Source organism: Bufo gargarizans, chromosome 4 (assembly GCF_014858855.1).
Source record: "Bufo gargarizans isolate SCDJY-AF-19 chromosome 4, ASM1485885v1, whole genome shotgun sequence".
In the NCBI taxonomy this organism is placed as follows: domain Eukaryota; kingdom Metazoa; phylum Chordata; class Amphibia; order Anura; family Bufonidae; genus Bufo; species Bufo gargarizans.
In genome coordinates this window covers 392,517,287-392,543,302 of record NC_058083.1, presented here as the reverse complement: position 1 = coordinate 392,543,302, position 26,016 = coordinate 392,517,287, and the positions used below count along the sequence as shown (strand labels likewise).

The 26,016-nt window shown below is 44.6% G+C and overlaps 1 protein-coding gene across 8 annotated transcripts in view; it reads right to left on the bottom strand.

Moving 5' to 3' along the window:
* Positions 1-26,016, bottom strand: part of BIRC6 (baculoviral IAP repeat containing 6) — a 252,420-nt gene that overhangs the window by 86,307 nt on the left and 140,097 nt on the right. For all 8 annotated transcript variants that reach the window (XM_044289277.1, XM_044289279.1, XM_044289280.1 and 5 more), the window contains 4 exons: positions 18,850-18,979; positions 7,453-7,584; positions 5,928-6,095; positions 5,642-5,815 (listed from right to left, as the gene is read on the bottom strand). In XM_044289277.1, coding sequence (XP_044145212.1) covers positions 5,642-5,815; positions 5,928-6,095; positions 7,453-7,584; positions 18,850-18,979 — 604 coding nt within the window. The remainder of the gene's footprint in view (positions 1-5,641; positions 5,816-5,927; positions 6,096-7,452; positions 7,585-18,849; positions 18,980-26,016) is intronic.

The window sequence follows — 26,016 nt, the reverse complement described above, 5'->3', positions numbered from 1 at the left end:
GACTCCAAAAGAATTGAAGGAAAAATACGCTCTGCCGGATTCCCATTTCCTGCAAATAATGCAGATTGTGGGTTTCTGTTCACATAGATTGCGTGATTTGTCGAGGGAAGCGTCCAAAAATTCCTTCGATGAAGTCCTCGGTTTCTCCCCCCAAACGGTTTCACTCTCTAGGCTGTATAGGGCCTTCTCAGGAAATTTCACGAAGGTCAAGGCTTCCACACTTTTTAAGAAATGGGAACACATCACCATGGATGATGAGATTGGGGTTAAGATCCTGGAAGGTTGGAGTAAGGTACGCCAGTGCGTGGTAGGCGAGACTTGGCGTGAAACCTTTTTCAGGATGATGCACCGGGCAATCTATGGTTTTAACTTTCCGGCCTCTCCCCAGTTTCCGGATCGTATCACACATTGTCCCAATTGTAAGTTGGCGGCTACGGATTTCTGGCATGGCATTTGGACGTGTCCTGAGGTAGTCAAATTCTGGGCCGCTGTGATAGATTATATTAAGAAGAACTGGTCGGTGGAATTGTCTATGGAACCCCAGGCCCTGGTCTTTCATTATATCCGCCCGGTGAACCAGACTCTGATCCCGATTTTGTTGCACTCAGTCTTATTAGTAGCCAAAAGAGTCTTGCTCCAAAGATGGCTTACAGATGCCATGCCAGACATTCCTGATGTGGTCTCTGAATTGAAAGTTCTTTTGGGATTTGAAAGGATTGAAGCGTCTAGGCACAAAGAAGGTTCAGCTTCCAAATTCTTTAATAAATGGCGTACTTTTATTGCCGCGCACTTTAGTCTGCCAGAGACTAGGGAATTGGTGAAGCCCTTTCAGTATACCTCGTGGTATCTTAAAGCTTCTCTGGGTAATACCCTGGGACCCCTGGCAGTATAGTCCTGCCTCCCCCCCCCCTCCTCCCCCCTATTTCTGTCCCTCCCCCCTCTTTCCTTTCTTTTCTTTATTTCTTTCTGGTTTTTATTTGCTTTTACTTCTTTCAGAAAAATTGGAAAATGCAGTCAGATTCATGTATATTATACTCATGTTCCTCATGTAACTGTTTGTGCCCCCTGGTTTTCTCTGGAACCCATGCGGGGAAAGTGTGTGTAATGGTTGATATGTGGGTACATGACCCGTGCCTTGTTTCTTTTTGATGAATCTGCTTCAAATAAACAGAATTTAATAAAATGCAGTAGTGCCTAGTATTTAAATATATAAAAACAAAATTGCTCTATTTTATAGGGAAATTAACATGTGAACATTTGCGGGATACAGGATCCATAACTCAGCAGTCATTTTATTTGTTTTGCAGTTAAATATTTAAAAGCCTCAATGCATCAGAGAATCCCGAAGAAATAATAAGGAGCTGATCTAATAGTAATGCACTATCCACACACAATAGAGCGTAAATATCCATTTAAATCAACCACCCAGCAGGACTTTCTGCTGAGGCATTTCAGCTGTCACATACAGGAATATTACCATCTATACATATAAATATAACACTTATATACAGATCTAGCTGCATACAGTATATGTACAGTTAGGGCCATATATATTTGGACACTGACAAATTAAGTTTTTTTTATTACAGTACCTGTTTACTAAAACATTCAAGTTATAGTTATATAATGGACATGGACATAAAGTCCATTCTTTTAGCTTTCATTTGAGGGTATCCACATTAAAATTGGATGAAGGGTTTAAGGGCACTTACACACGAGCAGATGCCGTGCGGGTAATCCACTGCGTGAGAGTGCCAAGCCCTGTTTCGGACAGCGGAGACACGGAGCATTAACATGATTGATAATGCTCTTTGCCTCTGTGATCTTTTTACTACAAAATCAGTGACAACTTTATCTCACTGTGGTTTTGTAGTAAAAAGGTCACAGAGAGGCACAAAGCATTATCAATCATGTTAATACTCTGTGTCTCTGCTGTCCTGAACAGGGCTTGGCTCTCTTTCACGCAGGTGATTACCCGCACGGCATCCGCTCATGTGAAAGAGCCCTAAGAGTTTCAGTACCCTTACATGGGGCACCCTGTTTTTAAAGGGACCAAAAGTAATTGGAGAATTGCCTCAAAGGCTGTTACATTGGCAAGTGTGGGCAATTCCTTCATTATTTAGTTCTCAATTAAGCACATAAAAGGCCTGGAGTTGATTTGAGGTGTGGTGCTTGCATTTTGAAGATTTTGCTGAGAAGTAAACATGCGGTCAAAGGAGCTCTTCATGCAGGTGAAACAAGCCACCCTTCATCTGCGGAAACAGAAAAAAACCATCCGAGAAATTGCTACACTATTAGGAGTGGCAAAATCTATAGTTTGGTACATCCTGAGAAAAAAAGAAAGCACTGGTGACCTCAACCATGAAAAAAGACCTGGACGCCCATGGAAGACAACAGTGGTGGATGATGGCAGAACAGCCAACCAAGTGAACACTCTCCAGGATATAGGCATATCAATATCCAAATCTACCATATAGAGAAGACTGCATGAAAGTAAATACAGATGGTTTACTGCATGGAGCAAGCCACTCATAAGCCTCAAGAATAAGGCTAGGTTGGACTTTGCTAAAAAAAAAAAAAAAAAAAAAAAACATCTTAAAAAAACCAGCACACTTCTGGAAGAACATTCTTTGGACAGATGAAACCAAGATCAACCTCTACCAGAATAATGGAAAGAAAAAAGTATGGTGAAGGCATGGTACAGCTCATGATCCAAAGCATACCACATCATCTGTAAAACACGGCGGGGGCAGTGTGATGGCATGGGCATGCATGGCTGCCAGTGGCACTGGGTCTCTAGTGTTTATTGATGATGTGACACAGGACAGAAGCAGCCGTATGAATTCTGGGGTTTTCAGAGACATACTGCGTGCTCAAATTCAGCCAAACTGATTGTCCATCTGTATTCTGAAACGCCGACCAATGACCCAAAACATAAAGCCAAAGCAACCCAGGAGTTTATTAAAGCAAAGAAGTGGAATATTCTAGAATGGCCAAGTCAGTCACCTGTTCTGAACCCAATAGAGCATGCATTTCACCTGTTAACCCCTTAGTGACCACTAGTATGCCTTTCTACTGATGTAAACAAAGGGGGGTTTAACTAAAAAAAAAAACTTTCAGGACCCAGCCATTTTTCACTTTTCTGCCCAGGCCATTTTTAGCCAATATTTTTTGGGCAATTGTCTTTGGTAAGGGCTCATTTTTTGCGGGATGAGGCGATGGTTAGATTGGTACTATTTTGGGGGGGGGGCATACGCCTTTTTGAACGCTTGGTGTTGCACTTTTAGCACAGTTTTTATGTATTTTTGACGGTGTTCACCTGAGGGATTAGGTCATGTGATATTGTTATAGAGCCGGGTGATACCCAATAGGTCTACTTTAATTTTTTCCCTATTTATTTTTACATTTATTTTGGGAAAAGGACGCTGGATCGGCTATCAGTGACTTCTGGACCACTGCTCGATCAGCGCACCTTACATGTACATCACTGGACGTTAATTACATTACAATGGTGCATTAAAAACTATAACTTGCCCTGCAAAAAATAAGACATTGATGAAAAAACAAAAAAGTTATAGCTCTTGGAATGCAATTTTTAAAATATGTGTGTGGTCACTAAGGTGTTAAAGACTAAACTTCAGACAGAAAGGCCGACAAACAAACAGCAACAAAAAAACGCTGCAGTAAAGGCCTGGCACAGCATTACAAAGGAGGAAACGCAGCATCTGGTGATGTCCATGAGTTCAAGACTTCAGGCAGTCATTTCCAACCAAGTATTAGAAATGAATATTTTATGTACAATTATTTAATTTGTCCAATTACTTTTGAGCCCCTGAAATGAGGGGATTGCGTTTAAAAAATGCTTTAGATCCTCACATTTTTTATGCAATCATTTTATTCAACCCACTGAATTAAAGCTGAAAGTCTGAACTTCAACTGCATCTGAATTGTTAATGTACACAACAAAAATTAGAAAAATGTCGAGGGTCGCTATTCCACATTTTTTGGGATTGCCATGTCATCTTTCCTTTTTGGAGAGAGGTCCAGCAACTCCTATTGCAAACTACTAATATAAATTTCTCACTGGATCCGTACATGTTCTTACTGAACATGCCCCCAGTAGTACTAAAGAAGCACGTGTTGTGCTTGGTGTTACACATATTGTCGGCTACTAGACGCCTTATAGCTAAATATTGGAAGAGACGTGACATACCGACTAGGTTGGATCTGTTCTCCGGTATTATGGAGGTTAGACGTATGGAGTATTTATCTGCACTTATCAATGATTCTATGGATAATTTTCATAAGATATGGCAATCTTGGGACATGCTCACAGAGACAGCTGAATAGTATCCTTCCTACCACCCCTCCCAACCTTCTGTCTACCCTCTTGTGTCTTGTCCTGTCCTATGTTCATCATACTGATACTGTTTTTTTTATATTACGACTGCTTAGAAGCAGGCATTTATGGCTCAGTTTTGTACGACTTGTAATTGCTGAAACTGGAATTATTTGTTCTGTATTTCTATGGCTTATTGGAATCGTTAAAGCCTGTATATTTACCATTCGCTTGCTGTCTGGCGGATTCCATACGAAAATTTGTATGTTTCTCATATATACTTTAATAAAAATACAATTGTTAAAAAAATATAAAAAATTAGAAAAAATGTTATCTGTCCAAATATATTGAACTAACTGTGTATTTTCAGTGGACACCATAGTCATTGTTATATTAAGCTAGTGGATACTACATTGTTTTTTTGAGTATGCCGAGCGTAAAAAACAATCTTTTTTGCCATAACGGGTTGCCCCACAAAAAATATGTTCAAACCAGCATCTGGAAATGCATGTAAATAAAAATGATTCAATAACATGTATCTGTACAGCCCCAACTGCTGTCTTTTTTTTCCTCATTTCCTTGTCCGACTCACTCAGATGGCCGCACATGCTCAGTTTCATACTCCTAAGCTGTGATAGGGCGAGAGCTGCAGCAGAATGGGCGTGCCCCCCCCCCCCCCCCCGAGCTGCAGCCGAATAGGCGCCCCCCCCCCCCCGAGCTGCAGCCGAATAGGCGCGCCCCCCCCCCCCCCCCCTGAGCTGCAGCCGAATAGGCGCGCCCCCCCCCCCCCCCTGAGCTGCAGCCGAATAGGCACGCCCCCCCCCCCCTGAGCTGCAGCCGAATAGGCGCCCCCCCCCCCCCGAGCTGCAGCCGAATAGGCGCCCCCCCCTCCCCCGAGCTGCAGCCGAATAGGCGCGCCCCCCCCCCCCCCTGAGCTGCAGCCGAATAGGCACGCCCCCCCCCCCCCCCCCCCTGAGCTGCAGCAGAATAGGCACGCCCTCCTGAGCTGCAGCAGAATAGGCACTTCCTTTGAGCTGCCAGTTTGATATAACTAGCAGAGCAATGAATAGAGATCTCTCGATACATGTAAGGTACAGGTCTGGTTCTAGGTTTGTTAGAAAGATTGGCTATGTACCATACTTTTTCCATTAGTCATGGGGTAACCCTTTTAAGCAATTGACAAGACAAAAGGAAAAAAAAAAAACTAAAAAAAAAAACAACTTATGACTACAACTCTTAAGTTAAACCTTAAAAAAAGATGAGCCAACTGTTGCTTGTACATACCGTAAGCTGAAAGCATACCTTTTTCAGTATGAAGTCTCTTAAAGGAATCAGTTTTTGACAAGCTTGGATCAGAGATCACCTTGGAACCAAGTTTGACTGTTAGGTCTACCGACTGAAAACCTTGAGGGAGCTTTCTTTCATACAAGAGGGTGAGGAGCTGTGCAAGGGTCATTTCAGGGGGTAAGGGCTGACCTTAAAAAAAAAAAAAAAAAAAAGAAAAAATAATTAAAATTTAAAATGCAATTTCAACTTGTCTAACCTTCAAATACCTAAAATCCCATTAAATGATGTAAAGTAACTCTACCTGGCAGCAATTTATGGTAAAGGTGGAACACGGGGATGCTGATGGTCTTGCTTGAAGAGTCCACTCCTGAGGAAGAGCCACCTACTTTATCAGTCATTACTCTTCCTCGTCTAGATGGTGGACGTGGTGGTGTAGAGGAGACAGCCCGTTTCGACTGTGATTTTAATCCTTTGGAAGAAAAAAATAATACCAAGACATAAAACAAATATAAGATCATATCTGGGAGAACAGTGCCATTTTATTATTATGTAGTTGACTGGTAATAAACGCCTTACAAAAATAAAATAAAAAATGTGGTCTACTTATGTATAGTAGCTGTTGACAGAACCACATTTTTTGCATGAAATAAAGCATACAAAAATAGTCACACTTTTAACCGGCTTCATAAAACACAGATTTATCAAAACTGCTGCAACAACCTTTCAGAACTCAGAGATCCAAAGATCTAATCTCAGATTTCTTGTTTAAACTAGACTTGCAGCAGTCCAAGTACTAAAGGGGATATTCAGCCGTTAATATTGATGACCTATCATCAGGATAGTAGGTCATCAATATCTGATCGGTGGGGGTCCGACACCCAGCAGCCACACCGATCAGCTGTTGGCAGATGTGACATCTGCCATTCACATTATATCAGCAGTCAATGAGGATTAAATTAGAAGATCCCACTGATGTTTATTAACTATGTATGGCCATCTTAAAGGGGATGTTCACTTTTATTTTTACATTTTTTAGCACGTTAAATCAGCATTTTGAAAATCAGCATTTTGAAAGCAAAATAGGTAGTGGTCTGTCAACTGGGACCTTAACGGCCCTTATTCCCCGTTCTTAGGCCTCTTGCACACGACTGTGGTTAGGTTCCGCATCCGAGCCGTATTTTTTGCGGCTCAGGTTTGGACCTATTCACTTCAATGGGTCTGCAAAAGAGCACATCCGTTGCTCCATTCTGTGGCCCCGCAACAATTATAGACCATGTCCTATTCTTGTCCGTTTTGCGGACAAAAATAGGCATTTCTATAATGAGCCGTATGTTCCGTTCCGCAAATTGTGGAAGGCAGACGGGCGGCATCCGTGTTTTGCGTATGTGCAAGAGGCCTTAGTTGGAGAGCAGGACAAGTATGCATTACTTTTAAAGACATTAATATCCCTACACGTTCATTCATTTGGTTCTGAAGATGTTAAATGTAAAAACGACTAAGAAGAAAGATCGAACAAGGTTGAGAACAATAGCTAAACTGCGCAAGTTGCTCAAAACGAACATGCCTCATCATAAATCATGCGCATCATCCAGTAGTCCGTGCGCCTAAACAGAAATCTATGGCAGCTCGGAGCTACCAAAGATTTCTGGCTTCATTGGCGCCAGAAAACTGGTGTAAATAAAAGATACATTTGTTGTGGTTTCTGGTGATGGCAGTGGAAAAAAGTGAGTGTCGACAATTTTTAAAATGTCGCAAACATAGTTTGCAAATTTTTAACCCCTTTTTTCAGACATAATAGATGATAAATGTCCCCCATAGATATTTACCTGAAGCAACGACAACGCTGTAATTATCCTGGAATCCATTTTCCGCTTTCACCTTCTCTTTCTCCTCATGGTTTTTCTTTTCCTTGTCATCTTTCTGCTCACTAATCAACTTTGCAGTGATGCTTGGCGTGTCTAGGAAGAGAGGGAGAAAAACAAAGTCACGTTATACATCCCAGTCACAGGAAAGTAGGATGGAAGTGGATGCTAGTTAGCGACAGAGCCAATGTGCCGACGGTTTTCCTTTTTCTTCAATTACTCAATGCAGATGCTTAATTATTTTTTAATAAGTCATACAAAGAGCAGGGAGACTGTCTTATACTCCAATATCATTACACAAGGTTGTCACGTCCCTCACGTTACCTTTTCATGATAAAGTCTGAAACCCACAGGCCCAAGACTTAAAGGTTTTTTTTTTCTGTGTAAAATGTTTAAAAAAGTGGTGCAAATCTGCCATGGATGTGCTATGCAGAGCTTTGAGCAGAGAAGGCTCAGGCAGGAGCAGGAATGTGCCGTGCAGAGCTCCTGCCAGATCCCACTCCGCTAAAGCCTGACACTACACACTGGTGTACTGATGTACTATGGCAGGCTTTTAATGGGACAAGGACAGGCGGCAGCAGCAGGGTGCTCCAGGCCTGTGCTCACTGCGACACACACTGTAGAAATCAGTCTGTGCACCACCCAAACTAATTCTGAATGATTCAAACGTCGGGCACCTGTTTTAATAGGAAGAGAATAAAATCAATGAAAAATATATAACAATTTTTTTTTGGGGGGGGGGGGATTTGTAATGGCCATAAAGAAAATAGCTTGAAGGTTTAGGTACACCTTAAATGATGGAATAAAGAAGAATCTTTTATTGGACTTCATCACTGTATTGGATCTTTTTCTTTGGCTTAAGGCTATGCACACCTTTGGGGGCTTTTTTTATTTTATTAATATTGCATTGTACTCATTTTGATCTAAAAATATTTTTTAATTTGTCTTTATTTAAAAAAACTGGCTTCCTTTTTTCTGTAGAGCTGACATTCTGTACTAGCTTCCTTTGGATTTTGTCTTTTTAGTCATTTGGGGAGAGGATGGACTCCTTATCTCTGACATTATAAACACTCATTAAAGCTCAGTCCTTATCTTACTGATAGGAATGTGGCTTAAAGGGGTTGTCATACGGATATACCTCCATTTTCACCCCGGCAGCCCCCCTGACATGAGCATCGGAGGAGTTCATGCTCCGATGCTCACTCTCCATGGGGCTGCCAGGAACCCTGGTGACGTCACCGGCACTGATGGGCGGGATTTAGCGATGCCCTAGCAAGTAAAACGAATAGGGCAGCGCTAAAGCCCACCCATCAGAGTCAGTGACGTCACCGAGCACACTGCAGGGTGGAAGGGGGGCTGCCTGGGTGAAAATAAGGGTATGTCCAGCTTCAGCTCTGAACCCGGACAACCCCTTTAAATAAGTGTTTATGATCTCTTAGTAGTTTAGATATAAGGGTTACTAGATGACCGACACAAAGTGAAAGTACCAGTCACACAGCTAGAAAAACTGTTACCGCAACAGTTTGTGACAGAAGAGCGCAATATTTTTAATAAAAAATTTAAATTGGAAAAATGATATTTAGCCAAAAATAAGTAACATGAAATCATAAAAAATACCTCTGAAGGTGTACACAGCCTTTAAAGTGTTGTCTCACTTCAGCAAATGGCATTTGTCATGTAGAAAAAGTTATACAAGGCACTTAACTAATGTATTGCGATCGTCCATATTGCTTCCTTTGCTGGCTCCATTCATTTTTCCATCACATTTATACACTGCTCATTTCCATGGTTCTGACCACCCTACAATATAAGGAAAAAGCCAGCCTCTCTGGTGGCTGGGGAGTGCTTATAGTCTAGCACTTTTTCTATAGTGTCAAGTACGACCACCCCTGGTGGATTGGTGGTCATAAACAAGCAGTGTATAATGTGATGGAAAAATAAATCTAGCCAATAAAGGAAGCAATATGGACAAATCACAATACATTAGCAAGTGCCTTGTATTAACTTTCTCTACATGATAAATGCCATTGATGAAGCGAGACAACCTCTTTAAAATGTGCCAAATTCTGGAGCAAAACAAGTTAAAGGGGTCGCCGACATTTTTTAAAATGCCCGCCAGCAATTTGAGTACTGTATGCGCAGAACTGGTTTGCTCCAATTGAAGAGCTACCTATAAGGGGTGAGACCCAGGCCTCAATGCACTCTGGCACTGGCCCCGATTATCCTGTTCACAGTCGAGGACAAGTTGCTGGTGGCTCATTCGTGAAGAACTCCTTAAACCAATAGATGGTGTAACGTTAGACCAAATTTATCATACAGCATGAGCCATTTACATTTAAAATGCCTGTCAATAAGGCTATGGTCACATCTCCATCAGAGATGATCCAACTGCTTTATGTGGAGGTATATGAACGGCCAAAATCTGACATTTATGCCGGAAAGTGGACTCATCATCTCCAGACCTCATTACAGGCAATTCTCTGCTGCAACAGCCTGCTGGGAACATTTACCAAAGATGTGAATGTGGACTATAGCACGGCTTGTTATAGCATTTGAAAACAGAATGAATATGCTGTGATGTACCGTAGTTAAAGGGGTTGTCGCCCATATTCTACAGTTTTACAACCAGCTCCTGCATCTGAACAATTTTGTAATGGCATGTAATTAAAAATGTAGCATAGCCACTGAGGTATTCACTGAAATCTATCTGTATAGTGCCACCTGCTGTTTTTTTTAATTTTTATTATTTCTTTGTCCAGCTCATTGAAATGGACGCACATGCTCAGTTTCATCCATCAACTGCCTCCTGAGCTGTGATAAGGAGAGAGCTGCAGCAGAAAGGACACACTCTTGAGAAAGAACATGCCCCGAAAGCTGACAGCTTGATATAAATCTAGCACAGCAACTGGAGAAATGAATGGAGAGATCTACGGATCCATGTGAGGTACAGGACTTGTTCTGACTATGTACCATATGGTGTCTGATTTTCTTTTTTTTTTTTTTTTTTTTACAATAGTCATGGGATAACCCTTTAACGTATATATGCTACAAACTATGCAAAAAGCAGTACATAAAAGAAGTGTCAGATTTTACCAGAACAGGTACTATATGCGATCAGGTATATGACCACCAGGTTCATCTGATCTCACATGTCCCAATTACTTTATATCAGAAACTAGGAAAGATTTTGCTTTCAAAGCCAATCCTCACGTTATCCCCGAGGCCAGCCATCAAAGAGTACATCAGCAATATCTAAAATCTACACCTATGAGATAAAACTCAGCAAATGTGAGCCTAGGGGACCACTTCCAATATCTTCTGTAACTAGTGTACATGTGACGGCATCACGGACGAAGAGACAGGAGGACAGTAAGCACGCCCCTGCATGAGCAGCATGTCCGATAATCGACGCAGCAACAAGATTCAGTTATTCAAGGTTTTAAAAAGGAGAAAGCGTCATCAATGCAAGAATCATTGCTTGTAATATCTGTGCACCTAGCGGATGCTAAATCCACCGCTTACACATGGAGTCCGCGTCTATGAACACTCTGTCCTTGACTTTGCAAACGTTTTAGGAATTCAGATATTTTGGGCCAATAATCATGCTTTTCTGAACGGACTTTCCCTCACTAAGCAGCAGCAACATTGTATCGGAGAAATTTCCATGGACATGAGTGAAGGTACCTTTACACAAGCCAATTATCGTGTAAACCAGGGGTGGACAACATTTTCTAGGTGAGGGCCACATTGTCAGACTGAACCAACGTCAAGGGCAGAAAATAAAAATTAAAGAGGTATTAAAAACTGAAAGACTGTATTTTTGGCATATTGAAAACACAGTATATACCATTACTGTCTAGTTACACTTCCAGGACTCCCATCTAATGGGGGAATACATGTGAGCAGCCACAAGACATAGACATACATGTCTGTTAGCAGATGGTTGGGGGCCGCACAGAATGGTATCAAGGGCCGCAGGTTGTGCACCTCGGGTGTAAACGATCGTTAAATCAATTGTCGAGCAATAAAAGAGCAATGAATGCTAGAGCGACAACAGGCCTATTTCTCGTTGGTTCACTTGTGTTGGACGTTATCGATTTCCTACGTGTAACCAGGAATCGTTCACTGCACGCCACTACAATTCCGCTTTGTGTAAATGCAACGGGCTGCTTTACAAACAAGGGAATATGCAACCAAAATTCTGATTTTGTGAATGATAAATCGGCACATCTAAAGGGTCATTGTCGGACACTTTCACCACACCAAAAAACCATGGCCTCGTGTAAAGGTACCTGTACAGGGCAGATACAGCCATTGCTGATCGTATCACCACTCTTTGTGGAATGAAAGTCACCGTCTGAAGTAAATGGCCACCTTTAAACACTATACTCGTCTTTGCTGATGAATTTCCCAATATACCTTTATTGGGTTTAGGGTGCCATTTCCCGATACATAGCTAATTCTCCTGCGTAGCCATATAAATGATACCATTCTGGCTGTCTGAGGGGCTCATTGCATTAGGATTTATACAACTTCAACTGATCTCAAGAAACCTATACACAGCAAGTTCCCAAATTCTACGTAAAGAGGACCTGTCACCACAAAATGCAGTCCAATCTGAAAGCACCATGTTAAAGAGCAGGAGGAGCTGAGCAGATTGATATATTTTTGTGGGAAAAGATCCAGTAAAAGTGGTTCCCTTTAAGCAAAGAGCTAGAATCATATCCTGATAAAGTAAGGAGATAAAAACGGGAAGTGACGTGGACTACATAGCTGACCATAGATGTGAGAAAAATGTTGGCCGAAAAGGTGACCGACTACTTTGGATGACTTTCTTTTAGAACTCACATACACAATAACTGTGCACTGAGGGAACACAGCGCACTGGCAAGTGACAGTGGGCGTTTCGCACTACACACCTTTCCATAAAGCTTTCTAAATCAAGGTGTCAGCAAAATATATACATTCTTTAGTCATTGGCATAGTAACAAGACACGCACAATAACACAGCACAACACTTACACGAATTACAAGACTACACTATTATTATTGTCATGGTGTTTCTCCAAATGATCTATTACCGAGAGAACACAGCGCACAGGCAAGCAACAATGGTCATTTCGCACTACACACCTTTCCTCAAGGTTTCTACATGATGGTGCCGGCATGCACAAGTATATACACACTAAGTGTCATAGTAATATATGCACAATACAGGAATACACCAATATTCTTATGGCATTCATCCAAATGATCCATTAAGGGTACTTTCACACTAGCGTTATTCTTTTCTGGTATTGAAATCTGGTGTAGGGTCTCAATACCGGAAAAAAAAGCTTCAGTTTTCTCACAATGCATTCATTCTGAATGGAAAGTAATCCGTTCAGTATGCATCAGGAGGTTTTCCATTCCGTCCCTTGTACGGTATGTGACTGGACAACAATTCCGGAAGACTACCGCACTTGCCAGATCAGGCATTAATTTCCATTGAAATGTATTAATGCCAGATCTGGTACCAAGTGTTCCAGAAATTGCCACATTCATGGATCCGGTATTCCGGTCTGCGCATTCGCAGGTTTTTCTAGCTTTGAAAAAATTAAATACCGGATCAGTTATTCCGGATGATACCAGAAAGACGTATCTGGTATTTCAATTAATAAATCTAACGGACCCGTATCCGGGAAAAAAAAAAATCTGTTTGCATACGGATTTCCGAATCCGGCAGGCAGTTCAGGCTCGGGTTGGGCGATATCAAAAATATTCCCACGATAACTATATTAGGAAATTTATCGCGATAAATGCCCATTTAGAAGAAAAAAAAACACTTGGGGCCACACGGAGACATTCTACTGTATGGGGCAGCCACAAGAAGATGTTAATTGTTATACTTTTATATTTCATATTTTTAACCATTTCGGGTGTCTAACTAGTCAATTGACTTCTAGTAACACTTTCGGGGGCCAATGGAAAAACCAAAACAATTCCAACATTGATTTTTGTGTTTTATATTTTGTGCTATTCAGCATGTGACATAACTAAGGGTACTTTCACACTTGCGGCAGGACGGATCCGACAGGCTGTTCACCCTGTCGGATCCGTCCTTCCGCTATTTGGCAGTGCCACCGCTCCGTCCCCATTGACTATAAGTCCTGCATGTCCGACTTTTTAGTCCGGCGGCCTCTGACCGCGAACTGCCGTACATCATAGTCAATGGGGACGGGGCGGCAGTCCGGCGGCACGGCGAAATAGCGGAAGGACGGATCCGACAGGGTGAACAGCCTGTCGGATCCGTCCTGCCGCAAGTGTGAAAGTACCCTAAGGTATTATGGGGCTGAACGATCACATCAATACCAATAGGTATATGTTATTTATTTATTTATTTTTTACTACCTTTGTATCACATGTGTTTTTATGTCGCCCTTGATGGAGCCTTATGTGACCTTGCAACATAACAACCAATCATAGCGTTGTTTTCAATGTTTCCTCTGCTGAGATACAAATGTGAAACTGCCTGTGATTGGCTACTGCCATCAGTGCCAGGTTCACAAGCTGCTATGTACCATTACAGGGTTAATTCTGTACCAGAACGAGTGGTTTATAGTAATCTCATGTGGCGTCTCCTACTAGAAGGTGTATTGCAGGCTGTAAGCAGGAGCGTTGATGGCGCTCCTGTCCTGTCCTGCGCATCTGATTCAGATGTCTGTGGGCGGAGACTGCATTATGGGAGCCTGCGTGGAGGAGCTGGGGTAGCCGCTGCAGGCAGCAATTGGTATGGAATCATGCTGGGGTGGGTGGACGCAGGACACAGATTTTGAAGCGGTCAGCGCACATGACCGCTTCTATGACGTCACAAAATACTGCAGTAATTAGGAAACAGCGATATCGCCATATCGCTGTCTCCTAATACCGCGGTATACCGCCAACACCGGTATATTGCCCAACCCTAGTTCAGGCAACGAAACTGCCTGCCGGATTCTAACAGTGCTAGTGTCAAAGTACCCTTAGCCTGCCTTTACAGCAATAATTTATGTCAATCACTCAATTATGTTCAATACCGTTGAACCTCAGGACATCTGGATCGCTACTGTCCACCCTTTTCTATATGCTCAATGAGACGAGATGAACAATTACTTGAAGAAATAGACTTAAAATGTTCCCTAAATCAATCATAAATGCATCTAATTGTTTGTAATGTGTGTACTGGGTGCATATATTTGAGCGCACAGGAGCTATGACGTTGAATACATTAGGAAGCGCATTTAGCGTGAAACGTTTGTTGCTGCCTGCCTGTGCACTGCGCTCTCGGAAGCCTGGTTTTATGTGAACTTCAATAAAGGTATATATTGAGGATGTTCATTACTGGACTATGCAAGCTGAGCACCGTTGTAGATATCACTGGCCCAAACACGCCTCTCTGATGTGACTACGGACCCGTAGAGCACTGCTCACTATTGATGCTTCTGTTTTTTGACATTTGAAACTTAAAGGAAACGTGTCATCGACAAATTTAGTGATACATTTTTTCCTAACTGCAGATTTTATTCTGTTTCCTGACCATGATTATGGGGGCGGCCATCTAGCCTGAGCTGTTAACAGCAATTAGTAAGAAAATTGCTCGACAGCAACCCCAAGGGCCGTAGACACAATGGTCAGGAGGGGACCTCATTGAGTTCTATGGGAGTGTTTTCTGTACAGAGGCCCATTGCACAGGAAAAGAATAGATAATTTGACAATCACATATTGTGAATGGTGGATCCTATGTTATCTATACACAGAGGTGATACCGTTACAGGCAGGATTAGAATGACAGATAAGCAGATAACTGCAAGAAGTTGCTCCTATATTAGGCTTAGTGGCAAGAGCGAAAACTGAAGGATTTTTTTTTTTTGTTTAAATATAGATAGACATGGAAAATGTAAATAATCAAAAATCTTTTTTGCAAGCCCAATCTTTTATCTTACATTTTCTTTTTTTATAGTCCCTCTCTGATGTACATCGGTGGTCTGATCGTTCATACCAACGATCCAATGGACAAATGATCGGCTGCACGCCAGTCGATACTTCTTTTATGCAGATGCCCTGTGGCCATAGGCACCAGTAGTGAAATGCAGGCACTGTGCTGACAGGGATCGCCCCAGCCACCCAAGGAAAACTGGCTGAGTTTCCCAGAGCAACCAATCAGATTCCATTCTTAATTTTTCAGAGCTCCTTTGGAAAATGAAAGGTGAGATTTGATTGGTTGCTATGGGCCACTAAGCCAGTTTTTCCTTAAACCAGTTTGACAACTCTCCCTCAATACATTTTTGGGTAGGTAAATTTACAATAAAGGTCTTTCTACACCCGTCTATATCTATGTGCCTCTCTCTCCAGGTATACTGTATATGCACACATATACATACACTTTATAATACACATGGTTCTCCTCCTGACTGATGTATAGAATTAGCTCTATCCAAAGAACAGATCATAAAACTGAATGAGGATAAAATCTAAAGCAATAAACCCATTCATAACTGTAGGAAGCCCCGAGCAGCAGATACGTCTAGGGCACTTAAGAAGAGCCTTTACTGCTTTGTTAAAGCTCAACCGGAATTTAATGGCGGATACGTATTTAATATGGGGTAAAGGGTGGGTCACATGGTTCAGCCTTACAAAATGTGCTGGATGTCTGACACTGTGGGGCAGAGACCAAGCTTCACTTCCACATGATTAACTTTTATGAACGGTAATTGCTCCCGGGCAGTTACTTTACCACTGGCCTCGACATTTACATTGAAAATTCATGCCGCCTTAATAGGATTTGGTCAGTTCCGGACTTGGTACGGCAACCGAAAGCAGAGGGAATGTGCCGCTGACGTCATTATCCGAAAGAGCAAGGCAGAAATCACACGGCACTCGAAAATATGCAGAGTACAATTGGGACAGAACGGGATAGTCGCACCAGACGGATGTGCTTCAGAAATTTCTGGGACCATACGTTCCATACATCTAAATGGGGTTGTTTCTGCACACGGTACATCGATTTCTGGAACAAATCTGCTGCTGGATTGTGGCAGAGGGGTTCTCCCATTAGAAAAACCCTTGTGCACAAGCCAAATCGGGACATATGAATGGTATATAGAGGAGGATCTCTTCCCCCCCCCCCCTTACCACTCCCCTTCTATGAGCAAGGTCGGAGTGGCTCCTACCTTTGCAAGTTCTACACACACAGTATGACCAATTTTTAAGTAGTCATATTGATATTTTGAGCATGTATTAAATATCTGTAGATCTGTTCAGTACTGATGTATTTAAACTGGTGGCACCCACTACACAAGTTAGTCCCAACAAACCCCGACATGGGCTGCTAGATGGCCGCTAGCACATCCACAATATCCAGTGCTTTTATTGTAAAAACGATTTTATAGATCTGGAAATGAACCTTAGATGAGTTCTATCTCCTCCATGCTTGAGAGATGAGTCCAGCGTTCTGACTCTGAGCCCAGCACCGCCCGCATCCTCCCAATCTCCTCCTTGCTCCCTGACATTACAAAGCTAGAGTGTCGTAACCTTGCGATGCGCAAGCTAGCGCATGTGCAGTTCGTTCCTGGAGCCTGATGCCAGCACAGGGAAGGAACACTATGCCGACACTGCACATGCGCTAGCTCACGCATCGCGAGCCCTAGCTTTGCAATGTCAGGGAGCAAGGAGGAGATTTGGAGTATGCGAGGCAGTGCTGGGCTCCTTCACAATGGGCATGGCTGGGCTCAGGAAACATTTGTAACAGCACCTTGGGCTTCTTTCTTGCCTCATTTACATATCTATAAAAAAGTTTTCTTGACACAATAAAAGCACAGAGAGCTATGGGGACTGGGTATTACGGATGTGCTAGCGGCCATCTAGCAGCCCATGTACTCAGCTCTATACACAAATTCCAGGTTCCCTTTAAAGACATGTGGCCGCGATGGGATCATATTCCAATGTCAGAGCTAATTCTATAACTCCAACACACGGCCATGATAAGGCTGTGTGAATAATGCTTTATGGAAATGTGTGTGTAAAGAGCAAACTTTATATGTAAGGCTACTTTCACACTTGCGCTTGATCGGATCCGTTCTGAACGGATCCGATCATATTAATGCAGACGGAGGCTCCGTTCAGTACGGATCAGTCTGCATTAATAACTTAGAAAAATTTCTAAGTGCGCAAGATGCCTGAGCGGATCCGTTCAGACTTTCAATGTAAAGTCAATGGGGGACGGATCCGCTTGAAGATTGAGCCATATGGTGTCATCTTCAAGCAGATCCGTTCCCATTGACTTACATTGTAAGTCTGAACGGATCCGCTCGCCTCCGCACAGCCAGGCGGACAGCTGAACGCTGCTAGCAGCGTTCAGCTGTCCGCCTGGCGGCGAGCGGAGCGGAGGCTGAACGCCGCCAGACTGATGCAGTCTGAGCGGATCCGCTCCATTCAGACTGCATCAGGGCTGGACGGAGGCGTTCGGGTCCGCTCGTGAGCTCCTTCAAACGGAGCTCACGAGCGGACCGACGAACGCTAGTGTGAAAGTAGCCTACATTAAAACATTTAAAAAACAACAACATTTGTGCAATATGTGCAACTCAGGGCTCATGCAGATCAGATATGGACCAAATCACCTGTGTGCTGTCGGCATCCATAGGTCTGTTCCGCAGGATAAGGGAAATTAGTATGTCCTTGATTTTATCATCTTGGTACAAACTACCAAAAATGTTTTTTCAGCTGGTTAAAACCAAATAGCGACGCATATCCTTTTTCTCTAATCTGTTTTTATTTTCTGATGGCAGATTTTTTATTTTTTTTTTTGAAACATGATTATGGGGGCTGCCATCTTGTCTGAGCATTTGTTTTACAGCATTTAGAAAATTGCTTTACAGCAGCCACATGGACCATAAACACAATGGACATGCGGAGACATCTTGACTTTTATGGAAGAGTTTTCTAGGCATGCTCTGTGATCTGTGCAGAGAACAATGGTGGATCCTGTGTTATGTGTGTATATAGGTGTGTTATTCCAATCCTGCCTGTAATGATAAGCAGATAACTGCAGTAAAGTGATCTGTACAGACCAAGAAGTGGTGCCTTAATGGCTAGTGTGAAAACTGCATATATATATATATATATATATATATATATATATATATATATATATATATATATATATATATATATACACACACACACATATACACACACGCCGCAGCAAAAAAAAAAAATACTCAACTTGCTGTTGTAGTCACTGTCTGCCTATCACTAAACCGAAAACAAAAGAAGATGCTAAAAACACACACTAAAAAAAAAAAAAAAAAAAAAAAAAAAAAAAAATCAATAATCTTCCCCCCTTACCAGAGACCCGGTCAAGCAGCTCTGCCAGTGTGGTAGAAATAGGCAGGTGGAGGGTGCGGAACTTGTGTCCTGCTCCGTACATGGGATGTTGGATGATGTGACTTGTAGCATTGATTCTTCCCTTGTACAACTGGAAGGAAAAGAGGAGTTCCATTACTTACTACAACCAATAGACCGGTGCAGATTTTTATGGAAATAAACTGAATGAAAACTTGCATATAAATTCAAGGTCTAAATACTTCATTTGTACGTGAATGCTACCTGAATTACTGAAAAGCGATTATTGTATTCTTCCTTTGTACTGAATAAATCAGTCTTAACATGTGAAGATATAGAGAGTATCTGGTATTGGTATCTACTGCAATTCACTCACCGGCAAAGTTTTTAGGTTTAATTCTTAAGTGTACACTGCCATCTGCTGTACAGTATAGTACTAGACAGTGGGTGCGAGTTACACTAGGAGCACTTACATAAATGTCATTGTAAACTGTATGAGCACAAAGCTTGAGTTAAAATCGATTGGTCCATTTCACATATTAAACTACATCCATCTGTACGTTATGTTAACCTTTTAACAACCCATCATTTTTGCTTTATTAGCCTAACGCACCTAAAACGTGAGATGATAGAACTTTCAAGTAGGTGATAACATTTCCAGCCGTTTTGCTTCTACAGCTCCTACACAGCCTCCATGTGTCACCATGGTAACATACAATAAACAGGCCCTGTGCAGTCTGATCTTGCAGTTATATTCCCTTTTGTTTGTCCTTTGCAAAGTAGGGGACAAAAAGGAAGGAAAACTGACTGCAGGCTAAGACTACACAGGGTTTGTTTGCGGTCTGTTACCATAGGAGCTGTAGACACCAAGGGGCTCATTTATTATCCAGAAATCCATCTATATTAGGCATATTTCTGGTGCAGACTGCGGCTCAAAGGTTATTTGCGCCGCAATCAGCGACTTTACCCTGCTCACACCAGGTCTAAAAAAGTGGGTGGGGCTTGGTTGAGGAAGTGGGTGGGCCAGCAAGCCCATCTTCATCATTTTCTACACCTATTTTAGGCGTAGAAAAACGAGATTTTTGTACTACTTACTAGTAAAATCTCTTTCTCGCTCTTCATTGGGGGACAGAGAGACCATGGGTATAGCTATGTCCTCTAGGGGGCGTTGCCACTAGTAAAACCTGTTAGCTCCTCCCCTGGCAGCTATACCCCCTCCAGCCTGGAGAGAGAGTTTCAGTTTGTGAGAAGCAGTAGGAGAAGCAAGTAAACCAACGAAAAAACGTGGAACAGCAACAATGCCGAGAACCAAACCAGGTTCTAACAAGCAACAGCCACAACTGTGGCCGAACAACAATACTGGGTGGGTGTTGTGTCCCCCAATGAAGAGTGAGAAAAAGATTTTACTGGTAAGTTATACAAAAATCTCCTTTTCTCGCCCATATTCATTGGGGGACACAGAGACCATGGGATGTCTGAGAGCAGTCCACAAGGAGGGAAAACCACAGACACATGGAGCAAGCGCCCCTGCAGGCAACTAAGAACTGCCGCCTGCAAGACCATGCGGGCCAAGGCTGCGCTCGCCGACGCATAAGTATGCACCTGGCAAATTTTTTTGAATGTGTGTAAGGAGGTCAGTAGCCGCCTTGCACAACTGCGCGGCCGAAACTTGAATCCTCCGAGCCGAAGAGCGCCCACCGCTCTGGTGGAGCGAGCCGTGACACCAAAGAGCAGAACCCTACCCCGGGTGCAGTCTGCTTCAGCAATTTCAGACGTGCAATTTCCACCCTGGAAGCCACCAAAGCCTTGCGAGGACCCTCCGGAATGACAAAAAAAGAGGAGCCCGTACGCCAGAAGGAACTGGAGGCTGGCAAATAAATCGTCACAGCCCTGACAATGTCCAAATGGTGTAACTCCAGTCCCCTAGTGAAGGGGAGGGACACGGTGATGGAAGGACAATTTCTTCATTGAAATGGAAATCAGAGACCACCATCGAGAGAAGGAATGAACGGGCCGGAGGACCGCTTATCCCTGTGAAGAACCAGGAAGGTTCTCTGCGAGAGAGCACCCCAACCCGGACACCTGTCTGATGGATGTGATAGCCACAAGAAAAGAACTACATTCCAGGACCGGAGTCGGAGAGACATATCCCACAAGGGTTTAAGGGGGAATTACAGAAACCGTAACTAGTCCACCGAAGTCCCTCGAGCCAAAAAGGCTTGTGGGGAGACTGAGAAGCCGGCTGATAAACTACTAAGAAAAAAACGCCTGAATGAGGCATGTCCAACAGTAAGCCAAGGCAATACATTGGATAGGTAGAAGTAGAGACGATCTAAGAATCACCGGCGGTGAGGAGTTCCGTCAGCGACCGTGTATTGACGGTGTAGCAACGCTGCTCGACGGAAATTTCTACCAGACCAAGATGAGAGGAAAAAAAAAAAAACTCCTGCCTTGAGGAGGAAGAATAGAAGGGGTGTTCTGTTCCAGGAACGAAACTCCAGCAACGGTGGCGAGTTGTGACAGCATCCCCGCTCCGCCTGGCATGGTGAGTCTCGTAGTCTAGCCACGGAATGTGCAGTGAAAAGGCATGACTACCATCGGACTGACGTGGCAGTCAGTAGTCAAGTCTTGAGACGTAGTTGTAGATACGGGTAGGACACCCAGGACCAACGGGTAGGATTCACCTGTAGAAGGAGAATATGGAAAACGTCAGTCGGTCTGGAACGAGACTGGAAGAAAAAACCACAGAACCAATACCCTGCATCAACGTAGATGAGGGGAAGTAGTAACTTAGGCGCTAACAAGGTTTGTGGAGTGACCGTGAACCCTGAGCCAGAGAAGAAAAAAAACGGAGCAGGGCGAAACCCATTCCCCATCTGAGACTGGCACTACACAGAAGTAGCCACCGGATGAGAGTGGCGGCACCATACTCCGCCTAAGGAGGAGGCCATGCAGCGTATGCCACCGAATTCAGCGTTAGAAGAATCCGTCACCTGACGAAGGAGCTGTGCAGGAGGAGCCAGAGTATGTAATGGCTACTCCAGGACCCCCCAAACCGTAGGAGCTGCAGCGTGCCCCGCCAGCACAAACTGAGGGGGCAGACTAGAGAAATCTGATAGAAGCCATGGTACCATACGGTCTCAGGGAAGGAGAGCTAACCTTAAAACACGCCACCTGGGAAAGGCGTCGAACAGGAACAACCGCCAAGCCAGCGTCCGGGTGGAACCCCTACCTGAGGGGAATGCCCCACTGCAGCGTCTGCGAATGCTAGTACCAGCGTAAAAAACGCACTAGCGGAGAACACGCTGCAAGCCAAACCAGAGTGCCAGCACAACCACTTCCCACATCAGGAATGGTGGATAACATATTGGAACAGTGGAGGACCATGGATATAGGGGACGCTATGACACATGAGTGACGCTGGGCAACCCCCTGATGAGAGAGGTTGTCATATTCCTGCCCCAAACCGGCACCGAAGGAAAAGGACACAACGTGGAAACAGCCACAGTATCCACTGGCGGCACTGAAATACCATTAGAAGAAGAGTACAGGGCACCAGTGTGTAACGATACTCGCTACGCCCCACTTGTAGAAGAAGCTAAGGCATCTATAGTCGTGGCGTAGTTGAAGTGCAACATCCAAGATGTGTACTCATTCCCCACGGTAGTGGATCACTTGTGGAAGGGGCAATGTTGCAATTATCCCACCAAAGAAAGGGGGTAATGCTTGCGGCAAGCACTGCACTCAGTGGTAGTGCAAGTACGCCACCATGAAGGGTGGCAATGCAGTAATGCATCTAGCAGGAACCGAATCCAAGTAGAGAGAGTATGCCTCTTTCGGAAAGGGCAAGGCATATAGAGAGTCCCATATGAATACCCCACCTACGTAAGGGGGTAAGACATACAGTAAACACTGAACCAGGGATAATGCCATAGCACCACCTATGGAAGAGGCTAATGCATACAGTAAGTACTGACCCCAGTGGGAATGCAGTTCCGCCACCTACCAAAAGGGGGAACGCCTACTGCCGACACTGAAAAAGTTCTAGTGCGGTTAGACCCCAAAGGAGGGAGGTAATATCCAAGGGAGTACTGCATCCAGTAGCAGTGCAAATACTCCGCCTAAGGAAGGGGGTAATGCATACAAGTACTGCTGTCTACCTTGGACGCCATCTTGGAAGATCGCACCGGAATCACGGCAGAGACCGAACCACTGATCACCCCCCTTCGGACCAAACCTCTCCAGGGAGAGGAGGGTGCGACTGAGCGTGACCCTAGGGAGGAAGGGTGGGGGTGTGGAGGTGCCGAGGAGGAAAATATCCTGCTCTGGCCCGTTGTGTGCAGTCTTAACGCTCAGAATCTTGTCTATGGCAGTCGCAGGCTTGCCGGTGGGAGTTATCAACCAAACTACCCGGGGGTGGAATGGGAACTTCTAAAGGTTCACTCACCGGATTGCGCAGGCGGTGCTTTACCAACCAAACGACCCCGGAGGGAGATTGGGAAGTCCAGGGATCCACCATTGTAGTGCGCAGGTAGTGCATATGAACCAAACTACCCCAGAGGGAGATTGGGAAGTCAGGAGATCCACCATTGGAGTACGCAGGCGGTACTTATCAACCAAACGACCCGGGAGGGTGATTGGGAAGATCTAGAGGTCGACAGGTGGAGGATTATCAACCAGACGACCCCGGAGGATGTAATGGGAACTTCCAGAGGGTCTGTGCTGGATAGCGCAGGCAGATTTTATCAACCAGACGACCCCAGAGGGTGGAATGGGAATTTTCAGACGTTCTGCACCGGATCGCGCTGGTGGCAAATTATCAACCAAACAGCCCCGGAGGACGGATTGGGAATCCAGAGGTCCTGTACTGGAGAATTATCAACCAAACGGCCCCGGAGGACGGATTGGGAATCCAGAGGTCCTGTACTGGAGAATTATCAACCAAACAGCCCCGGAGAACGGATTGGGAATCCAGAGGTCCTGTACTGGAGTGCGCTGGAGAACTATTAACCACACGACCCAGAGGGTGGGGATTGGGAATACTTCAGCTGTCCTCCCTGGATTTGCGCAGGTGGAGGAATATCAACCAACGACCCAGGAGGGGGATTGGGAACTATGAGATGTCCTCCTTTGTCTGCTATAGGACACGGGCCCAGCCTGGTACCACACAGACAGGGTGGTCTTGCGGTGATGAGGCTGAGGAGGGCCCGTATGAATGCGCATATTTCTTCTTCTCTTTTTTTTTTTTTTTTTTTTTTAAACTTGGATGCCCAACATCAAGTGGGCAGAGACAGGAAGGGGTTAACTATATAACTTGGAGGCACCTGTACAGAGATAGACTCCTCAGAATAATCTGGTGGCTGGCCAGAAAGGGTTAAGATGTCCTGGAGAGGGCAGGGGTGGCGGGAAGGATTCGCGCCAGAGCGCACCCCCCACTCCTGTCAGGGAAGTAATTAACCCCCTAAGAGCCCTGACAACAGCGGATCACAGATAGGGGAGAGCCTCCTTCGCTCCCTTTCCTGTGTGTCCGCCGGTGCATGTTCTCGGTCTGCAGCGGGGGAGGTCGGGTCTATGCATTAGCGCATGGCGGACCGATGCTGTTGGCGCAAGAGCTCTCCTGCCGCTGAAAATATAATTTGTCACCGATTCCTCGTGGTAGCCCTGCATCGGCCGGCCACATGAACAGAGAAGCAGGCGAATGCGCCCGCCAACGGACGGGGGTTGCACCCCGCGGCCGGGAGGATGCCAGTGCGGGCCAGGCAAAGAATATCGCGGCCGTAGCACCGATGCGGTGCCGGCCGAACGTATGCTGTTAATCCCCATACGGAGCGGGTGGCAATGAGGTAGGTGCCGCAATACTGGACGGCGCCGGCCCTTATTAATCCAACGACTCCAGAGGGTGGAGGGGAGCAGGAGCCTCCTGTGCTTCCCTCTCTGCGTGTGTGCTCCGGACGGCGTATTATCCCCATGTGCCGATGTCCCTTCTTGGACAACAAGAGGAGTGAAGGGAATGACAAGAGGGGTGCTGATGGCTTGAGGGGTCCTGGAAATGGCTTCAGGACATAAGTATGCATCTGGTTGCTGAATACTATTACGACCAGGAGGGTTAACATACTCACCTAGTCCCGTGTACTCACCTCTCTTCTCTTTCCTGCCACCATCTTCACCCCTCCTCTGGTCCAGCAGGGTCACCCCTTCAGCTACTGGCACTGTAGTGGCAGGACGCTGGAAAAGGGGGGCTTGGATGGGTGACCTTGCCTGGCGGGATGCAGAGGAGCGAGGCTGCCCTGGTCCACCTTGTCTTCTGTGGGGGAGGCAGCAGTGCGGGTGACCGTCACTGGCGCAACTCAACCCCGGGAGAACAGGGAGGCGGGGCGTCCATTGTTTTCCCATATGAAAAAGGAAAAAAATAAACTAAAATAAAAAATCTTCAGGAGATCCCTGGGGAGGCCTTGCCTCCTATTGACACTAGAAAAAACTGAAGCTCTCTCTCCAGGCTGGAGGGGGTATAGCTGCCAGGGGAGGAGCTAACAGCTTTTACTAGTGTCAACACCTCCTAGAGGACATAGCTATACCCATGGTCTCTGTGTCCCCCAATGAATATGGGCAAGAAATGGTCTAAATGTAAGCCAGCAGGGAGGCTGGCTTACATTTAGAATGGCGCTTGATGCGCCAAAGTTAAGCAGAGGCCAGGGCCTCTTCACAACTTCGGCGGATCAACCGCCAGATATAGGGGGTTATTAAGACCAGCGTCTAAAACCTAAACTATGCTTGGTTGTAGAAGGCTGATTTTTATACAGCTTCTATTCAAGTCAGAGGGGGCTGAATGCGATTCTGTACAGAGAGGACCCCCTAGTAATGGCCACAGGCAGCCGAGATCTGTGGAGTGTTGGAAAGCAGAATATCCGTAAGCCGTATATTGAGGAAAGGAGAACTAGCTTTATAAAATATATTGGGAATATAATTCAAGACATTTATGCAAGGAGTTTGAATAGGAAAGCAAATGTGAAAAGGTAGGAACACCTTTGGACCATAATCACACATGCAATTTTTGTTGCAGTTTTATGAGCCAAAGCCAGAAATCTATCAGATAGGAATGGGACATACAGAAGGCTACTTCTTACAGGATTTGGCTATAAAAAAAATAAAAAAAAGCTGCAAAAACTGTAT